The 13,488-nt window shown below is 38.8% G+C and overlaps 1 protein-coding gene across 1 annotated transcript in view; it reads left to right on the forward strand.

Annotated features, from left to right (window-relative positions):
• Nucleotides 1-8,609: 8,609 nt before the first annotated feature.
• KLHL3 (kelch like family member 3) overlaps nucleotides 8,610-13,488 on the forward strand; it is a 127,318-nt gene continuing 122,439 nt past the window's right edge. The window contains exon 1 of the mRNA XM_044659935.1: nucleotides 8,610-8,731. Coding sequence (XP_044515870.1) covers nucleotides 8,615-8,731 — 117 coding nt within the window. The 5' untranslated portion in view covers nucleotides 8,610-8,614. The remainder of the gene's footprint in view (nucleotides 8,732-13,488) is intronic.

Raw genomic sequence — 13,488 nt, forward strand, 5'->3', positions numbered from 1 at the left:
TCTCTCTTTCCTTTTTTTTTAAACCCTTAGTATCAAGTCTAAGACAAAAGAGCCCTAAGGGCTAGGCAATTGGGATCAAGTGACTTGCCCAGGGTCACAAAGCTAGGAAGTGTCTAAGATCAGATTTTAATTCGGGTCATCTTGAGTCCAGTGTGCTACTGATCTTTGTGTTTTAAAAGGATGATAGTAGAATTTATTTTTAATTTTACATATATACATATATATATATTTAAAATACTTTTCCATGGTTACATGATTCATTTTATCTTCCTCCCTTCTTTCCTCCCCACTCCTGGAGCTGATAAGCAATAGAATTTACATTTTGAGGAAGCTAGGTGATATAGTGCAATGATGGTGAATCTATGGCATGGGTGCCAAAGATGGCATACAGAATGCTCTCTATGGGCATGTGGCCATCCCAGAGTTTGTTACTCAGGTGGAGTTGCCCATCTCCCCCTCTCCACTGACATTTTTTCACATCACCCACCCCTCTCCCCAGCACACAGGGGTAAGGTGGGCAGCTGACAGGTGGCAGAGCTGGAGGGGAGCGGAGTGCTCGAGCCCATTCCCTTCCCTTTCTCTACACTCACTGAGGACACTCCACCCAGCAGCCCAATGGGAGCACTTTCTCCCTCCCCTATGTGTGTGGTGAGGCAGGGCACACCCAGCACTCAGTGGGGGGAAGGGGCATGGCACATAGCTGGGGGGTTGAGCATGGCACTTAGATTGGGGGGTAGGGAACAGAGTCAGGAAGATCTGAGTTCAGATGTGACCTCACAACCTTAGGGTGACCTTGGGCAAACCACTTAACATCTGTTTGCCTCAATTTCCCCCACTTCAGAATGGGGACAATAAATAGCACTTGCTTTTCAGGGTTATTGTAAGGATCAAACAAAGATAATAATTGTAAAGTGCTTAGAGCAGGGCCTAGCACATAGTGGGTGCTATATAAATATTATTGTTGTTGTTTTTATGCCTAGTGACTCAGATCCTCCTCTCTACTCTCTGACCACACAGTCACAAAGACTACCTCGTTAGGTCCAGCATTTTGTGTAATACTAAGCCCACTAAGTATGGAGCATTTCTCTTCTTTTGCAAACTAATTAATTTGCAAATTATATGGAATCAAACCCTGTAACCTTGGTCCCAGCACTCTGCTCTGACCAACTGTGCTGTTGAGCAAGAGACATGAGCTAGAGAGCTGACAGGAGTCAGAGAAAAGAGAAGACTTAATAACCATCTTCACTTACATGGAGGACTGTTGTTACATGGGATAGGATTCGACTTATTTTTTCTCGACTTCAAACATAGAATTAAGTTGTAGCAGTGAGGATGTGCCTTTGCTCTAAAGGAGAATTTATAGCTATGAAGATTCTTTGACCCTGGAAAGGAACCTGACATTGGGTTCAGTTAACTGTATGGAATGGTTAAGGTGTTGGACTTTAAGGGGCTGGACAATGTGGCTACTTCTTTGTCAGTTATAAGACTCTGTGTCATTTTTTCTGTCATCCATTTTACATTCTAGAAGTTCATTTCCCCAGAGAAGGGAGTTAGGTTTGTGCAAATGACTTAAAGAAAAAGAATTCTCTAAGTAAATTTCAGTTCATCAGCTCTTAACACTTCCCAATTCTCTTAGTCTCCTGTCATTTTCCTACTCCAACCATTTATTGTGTGTGTGTGTGTGTGTGTGTGTGTGTGTGTGTGTGTGTGTGCACACGCTCAAACTCTTATTTTTTGTCCTAGTAACAACCCTAAAGCAGAAGGACAAGGGCTAAGCAATTGGGATTAAGTTACTTGCCCAGAGCCACACAACTAGGAAATGTCTCAAACCAGATTTGAACTCAGGACCTCCTGACTCCAGGTCTAGTGCTGCTCTCTTTACTGAGCTGCTGGGAGCCACTCAGAGAAATAGGGTCTCTAACAGGGTCTTTTAATGGGGTCCCATCAAGATCAATACAGCCGGCAAAGCCCTGTACTGATTCTTATGGCCTGAAAAATCGGGTCATAGAATGGATGGCTTACTCAAAATCTAACCCCTCTCTGTGACTTCCTTCTGATCAACACTTTATTATTGAAAGCATTATAATCTAGATTTTTAGGATAGCCTTAAGTTCTATAGAAAGCCCCTAAGTACTCTATAGTAAACCAGCATTTATTGCGTTAACAGCCCTTTCACTCAGCAGAAAATAGCAGAAGATGCTTGTATCTTTTTCTCTCTCTGCTTCAGACATCCCAAGGACACTTCATGGCAGGCCCAAGCAAATTCCATTCTCACTTTAGTACCTTCTCATGCCGAGCTATACCCCACAATCTTAAAGGTTCATTCTTTAACATACCTTTTGAAGTATGGAAGCTTTTTCTAAAATAAAACTTAGATAAAGTAAGACTCATTCTTTAACCTTGAGCACTTTCTCATCTGGGTATAATCTACATGAGAAAAAATTTGTGTGCTATATGCCAACTGTGATGTAATTCTTATAACATTGAGTGTTTCTATACAGCTTTGATTTCAAATGTTCTTTGTAGAGAAAAAACTGTACTTGGAAAAATGTATAAAATAAAGCACAAGCTCGGGGGCTGTTGGAGCAGTCATGAGCTAATGTGTTAGACTGACAGTTCCCAGTTTCTGCTTTGTTCTTTCTCACTTAAACCGTACACCTTTCCAGACCCCTGGAGCTGCTGGTTAGCTTCCAGCACTGGGCTATGAGGCTGCCCCTTCATATAGTCTTTTCAAAATGTGAATAGAGCCTCCAATAACTAGGAATCTTGGAATGAAATAGAGGCTCAAGGAAACAGCATGGATTAAAATCTTGCCTCACACACTTGCTTTACCTGGGTATGGCAAGTAAATTCTCTTAGCCTCAGTTTCTTCAGCTGCAAAATGCAGGGTTTAGTGTGATAGTTCCTGAGGTCCCTTTAACTCTAAAGCCATGATCTTATGATTTAGAGCTGGAAGGGACCCAGGAGATCCTCTTGCCCCATGCATTTCTTCTCTTTGCCCCACTCTTTTTACAGAGGAGGAAAATGAGACCAGATCTATGAGGAATGACTTAACCGAGGTTTCATCAAAGTAAATAACAGAGCCAGGATTCTAATACAAATCCTTGGACTCCAGTCTTAGTGTTCTTTACGTCTCCCCAGGCCACTGTATGTAGTTTGCAAGTGACCCAAAGTTTGGAGGGATAGCTAAGGTATGAGATATAAGGTAAGAATCCAAGATATTTTGATGGACTATAATAATAGGCTGAATCTAATAGGAAATGTAATTGAGAAAAATGTAAAGTCATACTTTGTAGATAGTAGTCCCTGTAAAAACAGATCTGGGTATTTCAAGCTCAATAAGAATTAATAGTAGATAAGGGAGAGGGTAAAGGGAGGAAGAGAATTTGGAACTGAAAATAAATTATTAAATTAAAAAGTGAAAGAATCAATATTGTGTCATATATCCCTCTGCATGTGCCTTCCCCCAAGTCAATGCTAGTCTAGGCTGCATAAAGAAAGGAATGGAAATGGAATGGAAAATTGAGAAAGATAGAGATGGTAGTCCCATTTTACTCTGCTACAGTTAGACTACTGAAATCAATCTGGTTACTACATTTTAGGAAAGGTATTAATAGCACAGAGGAAGGAATCTGGGATTGAGAGAGGGCTGGAGTCAGTGCTGTAAATGGATCAGGCCATGAAACTAATGATGTGAAGAAGAGAAGCCTTGGTGGGGGAATAAGACTATGGTTTTTAAAGTATTTGAAGAATTATTATATATGAGTATGAATTACTGAGTCCAAGAGAGCAGGAGTCAGAGCAATGGATGACATTTGAAAAGAGGCCCATTTTGATCAAGAAAATGTCCTTGAAGTTATAGCTGTTATCCAGAAGTAGAATGGGCAAATGATTACTCAGCTGAAGAATTCAAGGAGTATTATAGAGAGGATTCTTGTATAATTAGGGATTGACAAGCTCCCCTTCAAGGGCCATTCTAGCTCCGTTATTCCGTGAGGACTTCTTGATAGGAAGAAGTAAAATATCTTTCTAAGAATAGAAGGGGGCTCTGATAGTCCTGCCTGCAAAAGCATGGGGATTTCTGGTCTACTGAACAAATAAAACAATCATCAGCATTATTCCTTGGAAAAGCAATGGCATCAGGGAAAGAGCCCTGAATTTGGAGCCTGAAGATCTGGGTTTGAATCCTAGCTATATGATCTTAGGCTGTAACAATGAGCAAACAATTAAGTGTTTGCCATATTTGAGGCACTGGATTAAGTGTTAGGGATACAAAGAGAAGGCCAAAAAAAGTCCTTGCCTTTAAGGAGCTCATAATCTAATGAATAAGACAATATACAAGCATCTATGTACATATAAGACTTGGTGTAAACAGGAGATCCTTTCAGAAGGAAGACGTAAACTGTGAGGAAAAAGGAATGAAGGTACATTTTTTAGAGGATGGAGGAAGATCTTTTCAGGAAGAGGGATTTGAACTGCATTCTGAAGGAATCCACATTTCTCAGACTCTCTGTAAATTGAATGGATTAGATTAGATGACCTCTAAGTCATTACATTTTGTGATCTACTTTTGTTTCATTGTTTTCAGTCATGTCCGACTCTTTGTGACCTCTTTTTTAGGGATTTTCTTGGCAAAGATACTGGAGCAGCATGTCATTTCCTTCTCTAGCTTATTTTATAGAGGAAGAAATGTAGACAAACAAGGTTAAGAGACTTGACCAGGGTCACACTACTAGTTAAGTGTCTGAAGCTAGATTTGAAGCTAAATGTTTGACAGGCTGGATTGAAGCTAATAAATGTCTGAGACTGGACTTGAATTCAGCTCTTCTTGACTTCAAGCCTGGTGCTCTATTATCCACCCACTCTCCTTGCTGCCCCAGGTATTGTTAGGTTTTCTTGGGAAAATAAAGAAGATATACAATTTTTGGAGGAAGCAGAGAAGTGGTTATAGCAATAAGAGGAGATCTGGGACAGATCATTGCCATTGAAAATCAAAGAAATACCAGGAAGAAAAAGGTCAACTGTGTCAAGTGCTACATACATGAAGGTAGTAGTGGCAGAAAACTAAGTGGAGACAATTGGATTTCTTGATTAGGAGGCCTTGGAGAGAGAGTGAACAATTTCATTAAGGTGGAGTGAATAGAAACCAGGCTATTACAGGCTGAGGAGGGAATCTATGGGGAAGAAGTTGAGATGGAAAGGATGCCTATAATTGCTCAAGAAGGTGATGGAAAGAAAGATGGAATAGCTGCTCAAGGGCGTGATGGGGTCAAGGGAGGGATTTCGTTTTGTTCCTTTGTTTTAGGGGTAGGGAGTTCTCCATATGTTTGCGGAAAAACCTGTAGAGTGGGGAAAGCAGAAGTTGTCCAAGGATTTGGGAAAGAATGGGAAAGATTGAGTGGAATTTAAAGGTATAGGTTGGGTGACAAGGAGGACAATCATTTCTTCCTCTGAGATAGGAAGTGGAAAAGGAGAAGGTGCACGAGACACTGAGGAGATCTGAAGCAAGGAGGGGACCTGAGGGAGGAAGACAAGAGTTTTTTGCTGAGAGTGAGGAAGTAGTTTAGAGATTGGGAGTTTGAAAAGTTCTGGAAATTTTTTGGAGTAGTTTTCATATGTGTGATAGATATGAAATTAATAAGAAGGTTGTAGGGTGTCTCTGAGGTCCTAGTTGAGGTTAAACTAAACTAAACTAAACTAAACTATTTTTATTAAGGAGCCAGACTCCAAGAATGACAGAATACTTATATTAAAAATCTTTGTATTTTCAGCTCCTAACACTGAGTTTGGCACATAGTAGGTGCATAGTAAATGCGCATTGATTGATTGATTGGTGGGGATTTATCTTCTCTCCCAGTTTCCCCTTCACCCACTTTATTTTTTTATTTTATTTTACTTTTAAATTCTTATTTTCTGTCTTAGTAACAACTCTAAGACAGAAGAACAAGGATTAGGTAAATGGGGTTAAGTAATTTGCAGGTAGGAAGTATCTGAGGTCAGATGTGAACCCAAGTCATAGCTGCCCTGCTTTATCCGCTTTAACCAGACTTCTCTGTGTTTAGAACTTTCTTGGTGGCCAAGATAACAGGACTAGATCACAGTGTTCTGATGGGAGGCTGGAGAGATTAGGGAATAGAGAGGCAAAGCCAGAGAAATCTCTTTTCTGTAGCCCATCTAGCCCACCAGTGAATAAAACAGAACAAGTGGGGTCTAGGTTGGTTTCTTCTCTTGGCTCTTCCTAAATAATTCTGATCTAGAACTCTGCCTGTCTGCACATCCTGGACTTGGTGGAGGCATCCTTAACAGGCATGCACAGCTTGGAGGTAGGCGTCTATAGCCCACACACTAGCCTGTACTTTATTTTTTTGGCTCTGATGCATGAGTTCCACAGAGAGAAAACAATCACTCTGGACTCTTGTTTTCAAATGCATGATTATAGAAGTGTTTCTACATTTCTCTTCTCTCCTAGTGAAGCAGCTCTTTCTTTCAGTCACTGTAGAGATCTCTTTCTCTGTGAAATAAACAGCTCTTGTTGAATAAATTTTGGCTTTGAATAACCTGCTTACTACACATGGAGTATTATAGACAGATTTATTGGTTCATGGTTTGTGGGCCCTGAAGGAAAAAGAAGCTACCCTCATCCTCTATCCCCCATGCAATACTGCAATCTTTGCCAGTTTCAGCAACAATTATGGTGGCCATAAAAAGTGCACTTTTATGGTAGCCCTTAAAAGTGCACTTTTATGGTGGCACTTTTATGGTTTCCCTTAAAAATGCACTTCCCCTCAAAACCAGCAACAAGATTTTGTGGCTTTTATGGTGGCCTCCAAATTGTCCAGCCAAAGGCAGTGTCTATAGGATTGATTTCTCACCTCTAAAGGTGTTAACTCTACTCCTAGGATTCACACCTTTCTGAGTGTGTAAACTCTTAAAAGAATTCAAAAGTTTCTGGCTGTTTGAGTCAGAAAAAAGGGTAGATCTCTCCAAGTATCTTACTAACTTCTCATCTAGTACCAAGTAAGGTATGAACTCACTATTTTCCTTTCACAAAGTCTGACTGCTATTATTATTGTTACTTTTATTTTTAACACTTTGAATTACTCTGATTAATCTGTCATACAATTTTGTGATTTATAGTTAAGGTTATCGAAGGTAAGGATCTATCTATCTCTCTTAATTTCCTAGGGCCTCAGCTTCCTTTTCTGTAAAATCAAGGGCTTGGACTAGATGGTCTTTAAGGTCTTTTTTACATCTAGCTCTGTGGCTTCCAGTAAGTAGTTTCCTCAATGCCTGGTGATGTATTCTGTTCCCAAGAGGTGCCTGATATATATTTGTTGAATGAGAAATGAAGAGTCAAGTATTAGCTCAGTTCTACAGTTGGTCTTTAGCAAACCATGTCCAGGGAAATGCTGGGCACAGGGTTACAAAGACAGAAATAACATAGCCACTTGGCCCCAAGTTGTATAGATTTAGTAAATTTTATTTTATTTAGTATTATATTTAGTATTTAGTATAGACTAAAGGTCTGGCAAGTGAAATCAGATCTTTTCTCCAATTTCCTCAAAAAAAAAAAATCCAATGTAGATATACTCGAAGATTTGCCTTTAGAATGGAAGGTAGTTCTTTAGGAAGTTAATATGAAATGAACAAAAAGATTGTAGGAGAGTAGTGAAGGGTCAAAGTGTAAGGTCAAAGGAATGACCCAATGAGTTTTTAGGGCCATGTTCAAGAGCAGGAGTTCTTTACCTTTTTTGTGGCATATATCTTTTTAGCAATTTAGTGAAGCCTATAGACCTCTTCACAATACTTTTTTTTTTTTAAACCCTTACCTTCTGTCTTGGAATCAGTACTGTGTATTGGTTCCAAGACATTAGCATGGTAAGGGCTAGGCAATGGGGGTTAAGTAACTTTTCCAGGCTCACATAGCTAGGAAATGTCTGAGGGCAGATTTGAATCCAGGGCTTCCTATCTCTAGGCCTGGTTCTCAATCCACTGAACCACCTAGCTGCTCCCCTCAACAATGTTTGTTTGTTTTTTAATTATATTTTTGTTTTTATTTTGAATATTTTCCCATAGTTACATGTTTCATGTTCTTTCCTTCTTCCCAAACCTTCCTAACCCTCCTTAGTTGATACATAATTCCACTGGGTTTTACATGTATCAATTTTTTTTATTTTTTATTTATTTTTTAATTTTTTAAAAATTTAAAAATTAAATTTTTTTAAAAAAATAATTACATGTATCATTGATTAAGACCTAATTCCATATTATTGATAATTGGACTAGAGTTATTGTTTAGTGTCTTCATCCCCAATAATATCCCCATCAGCCCATGTGTTTAGGCACTCAACAATGGTTTTTAAAAGGCACAAAATAAAGTATAGAGGATTACAAAAAACACAATTATATTGAAAGTTATCAAAGTATGGGAAAACCCCCCTCCAAAAAATAAACAACAGATTTATGGATCCAAAGTCAAGAACCCCTCATCTGCAGTCTGGAGGCTTTTAAAGACAAAGTTTAGGTGTCCACTGATAGAGGGCTGAGAACTGTGAGAAAGAAACCAGAGCAAAGGCCTCCAAACTCATGTTTTTGTTTTTGAATCATAGGTGACATGAGTGAAAGCAAAGCCAAGAAGATTGAAATCAAGGATGTGGATGGGCAGACGTTGAGTAAGCTGATTGACTACATATATACAGCTGAAATTGAGGTGACAGAAGAAAATGTCCAGGTAACTGTTAGGACTAGAACTGGCACTGGTTTGGAATCCCAGGGAAGGAGGAAGAATTGAGTGCTGCTCCCAGCTAGTTTCTCCTGCTGTCAATGACTGCTAACCCTGGGGGAAGGAGATTAGATTCTAGCTTTGGCTTTTACTAACTAAGTGAACTTGGGGTAAGTCATTTAACTTATTTGAGTTTCAGCTTTCTTCAACTGCAAAATGGGGTTAAAAGTTATATAATCTATCTCAAAGAGTTATTGTGAAGTAAGTGCTTTATATAAACCTTTCAGCACTAGAGACCTTTAGAATTATTATTATTAATTATTGAATGCTTTGTCTTTTCACTGTGAAACCTTGGGTAATTTTTGTTGGGTGTGTGTCATGGTTAAGTTCTCACATTAGTACAGTGTTTTATAGTTTACAAAATTTGTTTATTACATTTATCTTCTCTTTGGATGCTCAAGGCCTCCCCATGAGGGAGGCAGGGCAAAGATCAGTATAACCATCTGTAAAATCAGATTGGATTAGATAAGTTCTAAAGGCCCTTTCAGCTATGACATTCCACAATTCTGATGGAAGGGAATTAAATTAGGGCTTGTGGAGAAAGAGGGGAATGGTGATATTAAGTAGCAACACTGAGCACAGTTGTAAAAGTAAAAGAAATTACTTGTTATTTGGCATATGCCCCGAAGGGAGTAAGAAACTGAAATAACTCAGTATATGTCAATATATCTGTAGCTGTGGTCTTTTTAGTACCAGAGAACTGGATATTAAGAGGGTGCCCATCAGGAAATGGATGAAAAAACTTTGCTCTATTAATAATGTAGGCAGCTGGATAGAAAACTGCTCCTGAAATCAGGAAGACTTGAGTTCAAAATTGGCATCAGTCACATGCTAGCAGTGTGACCCTGGGCTAGTCACTTAACCTCTATCTGCCTTAATCCACTGGGGAAAAAATGGCAAATGACTCCCGTATCTTTTGCCAAGAAAACCCCATAAAAGGTCATGAAGTGTCAGTCATGACTAAATAGCAACAATACAAATGTAATGGAACGTGATATTCTAGCCAGACAATGAATAAGAGAAATTCAAAGAAATTTGGGAAAATATATATGAAGGGATGCAGAATGTCATAAGCAGAACAAGGAGAACGATGCACACAGTGATTACAACCATATAAATGAAACGATCACAAAAAGGAAGTTGAACTTGTATAGGAATGGAAAAATCCATGAAGGGCTTAGAGAATAGATAATGAAACATGGAATACCCACCAGGACAGATATGGTATCTGTTGTCATGAAGTCATTGTTTAGATGGTTTTGTTTATTTTTCTTTGTTAGTAGGGAGAGCCAGAGTTGAAATGAAGGCATCAGCAACATATAAGATTAGAAGGAGAAAATCTCTGTAGAAAGTTTCTCTGATAAAGGTCTCATTTTAAGATATATAAAGAACTCATTCAACTTTACAAGAATAAGAACTGTTCCCTAACTGTTATGAAGATTATGAAAGCCAGTTCTGAAGTAAAAAAACCCAAGCTATCTATAACCATGTGGAAAAATGCTCCAAATCTCTAATAATTAGAGAAATTTGAACTAAATCAACTCTTAAATTTCACCTCCCACCCATAAGATTGGCAAAGCTGATAAAAAAAACTGACAGTGAATTGGAAGGGCTAGGAGAAAACAGACATTGTTGATGGAGTTGGGGGATTAGTATAGTTATTTTGGAAAATAATTTGGAATTATGCCCCAAAAGTTAGTAAACTCTGTTGTCCTTTGGCCCAGCAATACCACTAACTATGTCTGTCCCCCAAAGTGATTATAGAAAAGGGAAAAGATCTGTGCAAAAATATTATCTCTTTTTGTAGTGGCCAAGAATTAGGAACTGATAGATGGCAGTCAATTGGGGGAATGGCTAAAGAAATGATAGAATTATTTAAGAATGTAATGGAATGCTGTTGTGCTGACCTGGATAGACTTGTATGAACTGATACAGAATGAAGTGAGTAGAACCAGAACAATTTATAATACAAATGTTGTGAAAATGAACAATTCTGAAAGACTTTAGAACTCTGACAGTTGTAGTGCTCAACTTTAATTCTAGAACACTGATGATGAATAATACAGCTCCTTTCTTTTTTTTTTTTAAACCCTTAATTTCTGTGTATTGGCTCATAGGTGGAAGAGTGGTAAGGGTGGGCAATGGGGATCAAGTGACTTGCCCAGGGTCACACAGCTGGGAAGTGTCTGAGGCTGGATTTGAACCTAGGACCTCCTGTCTCTAGGCCTGACTCTCCACTGAACTACCCAGCTGCCCCTAATACAGCTTATTTCATGCAGATAAGTGATGGACTAATATGCAGAAAGAGAAACTTTTTTGGATGTGACCAATGTGGGAAGTTGTTTTCTTTTACTATGTTTATGTTGACTCCTCCCTCCTTCCTTTCTCTCCTTATCTTCCTTTCTCCCTCTTTCCTTCCTTCCTTGGAGAGTAGGAAAAAGCCTAATAATTGAAAAAAATTATTAAAAAAAAAAGAAAATAAAGGTAATTCTGAATCCCTGGGCAATGACTTTTCCAGGTAATTCTTCCCATTTGTCCTTGGCTCTGGGTTCCTGATTATCTAGTTATTTTGTAAATTATGAATTTAGCATAAGCAAACCAATGTTAGCAAAACCAACATTTCAGTATATAAAAACAAGGAAAAATTTAAAATTAACTGAACTACTGTTGCATATAGTTTTAATATATGTATATATGCAATATAAACTATTCTTGCATATATTTTAAAAAGTATGTGTGCATATACATGTATAAATAGAGAATTAAATTGAATAAGGCAGTATCAAAATTGCTATTTTTTGTTCCCATTTGCATTTCTTTTCAAGAATATTTTTACTTATTTCATTAAATATTTCTCAATTACTTTTAATTTTCTTTAAAAAAGTATCCAGCTATTTTCTAGTGCCCCCTGCACTGTGCTGCCTTGGGAAGGATTGGAGTGGGGGATGATTGCTGCCATTCTCTTCTCTGCTCCCATTAAAATTTACTCTTATGCGTCAGACCCTGAGGACTGAGAGAATCTGATAAACAGATCTGGAGAGGCTAAAATGTGATAATAATAGAAGGTTAGAGGAAGCTCCAAGGACTTCCCTTCCTCCTTCCAGTTAATACATCCATTTTAACAGCATCTGTAAAGATAGTGCTCTTAGAGTCTAATTCCAATTTGATTCAATTTAATTCAACACAACAGGTATTTATTATTGACTTTCTATGTACAAGGCTTTATAACTATGCAATGACTGGAGATATATAAAAACAAGAGAATCTCTTGTCCATGGTCACATATACCCTGGAGAGCTTATGTAGTTTACTTAACATTAGCACATTTACTTTCCCATGAAGAAATAATTTGTGATTTGGCTCTAGCTGATGCTGCTAGGGTAATGTCATGATTTTTAAAGAAAATACTCTCCTTACAACAACCCTATGAGGGGTGCATATATTTTGCCCATTTTACAACTGAGGAAAGTAGGTCCTTGAAAAAAAGTTGGTAACACTAATTATGTGACCTTGGGCTCCCATTTGTCCAAGATCAGATAGCTAGTAAAAGCCTCAGAGGCTCTTTAGTCTAATTATTAGACTCTAATACTTGCATTTCACAGATGACAAAATAGGACTTATTTAATATCTATAGATATTAAACAGGCTTGTTTAATATCTAATAGATAATAGAAGAGTCGGGATTTGAACCCAGGTCTTCTGACTCTTTCTGTGGTTCCATGTTGTCTCCCCACAGTTTCTGACCCCACGGACTTAGCACTTTTCATAATACAACATCCTCTTGCATTCAGATGTGGCAACAAGGTTGTAGTCACTGTCCCTGGCCAGGCACTGAGCCCTGAATGGAGTGATGGAACATGACCTTGCTGGAATTCCAGCAGTTGGTGCACTCGGAGGCAGGGCACTTCCTTTTGTTATTGCTAAAGGAAACAAGAAACTTTGCGACGGGATATCCTCTGCTCTGTTTTCTTGTCAGGGGGGTGGGGGAAGCCAGACCTGGAGAATGGCATACTAGCAGAAAATGGAGGAAAGGCCAATGGAGGGGGAAGGAAGGCTGTATATTTTAAAGGTCATTCCCAAGGACTGTGATGTTATCCTGTAGTGAACTAAGTGATTTTTGACCTGTGGCAATCTTCCATTCCTGAAAGCCACATAGGTTTAACCATTATATCATCTGTTGTTATTCAGTCATTTCAATTGTGACCTATTCTTTATGACCCTATTTGGGATTTTCTTTGCAAAGATACTGGAGTGACTTTCCATTTTCTTCTCTAGCTCATTTTACAGATAAGGAAACTGAGACAGAGTGAAGTGATTTGCTCATTTCAGATACTAAGTATCTATGGTTGGATTTGAACATGGGAAGAGGAGTCTTCTTAACTCTAGGTCTGGCACTGTATCCATTGTGCCACCTAGCTCTGTTTATATCTTCTACCCTCAAAAGAAAAAGGAATACCCTCCCAAAATTGATTACTCCGTATTGATGTATTTATGCTTATAAGTAGAATGTAAGCTTCCTTGGGACAGGGACCCTCCCCTCCCTTCTCTCCTCTCCCCTCTCCTTCCTACCACTCCCCTCTTTACTCTCCCCTCCTTTCTAATCTCCTTCCTTTCCCTCCCCTTTCCCCTCCCTTTCCCTCTCCCCTCTCTTCCCTTCCCTCCCCTCCCTTTCCATTTTTCCTCTCTTCTCCTCTCCCCTCCCTTCC

The sequence above is a fragment of the Gracilinanus agilis genome, chromosome 2, assembly GCF_016433145.1.
Source record: "Gracilinanus agilis isolate LMUSP501 chromosome 2, AgileGrace, whole genome shotgun sequence".
Lineage (NCBI taxonomy): Eukaryota > Metazoa > Chordata > Mammalia > Didelphimorphia > Didelphidae > Gracilinanus > Gracilinanus agilis.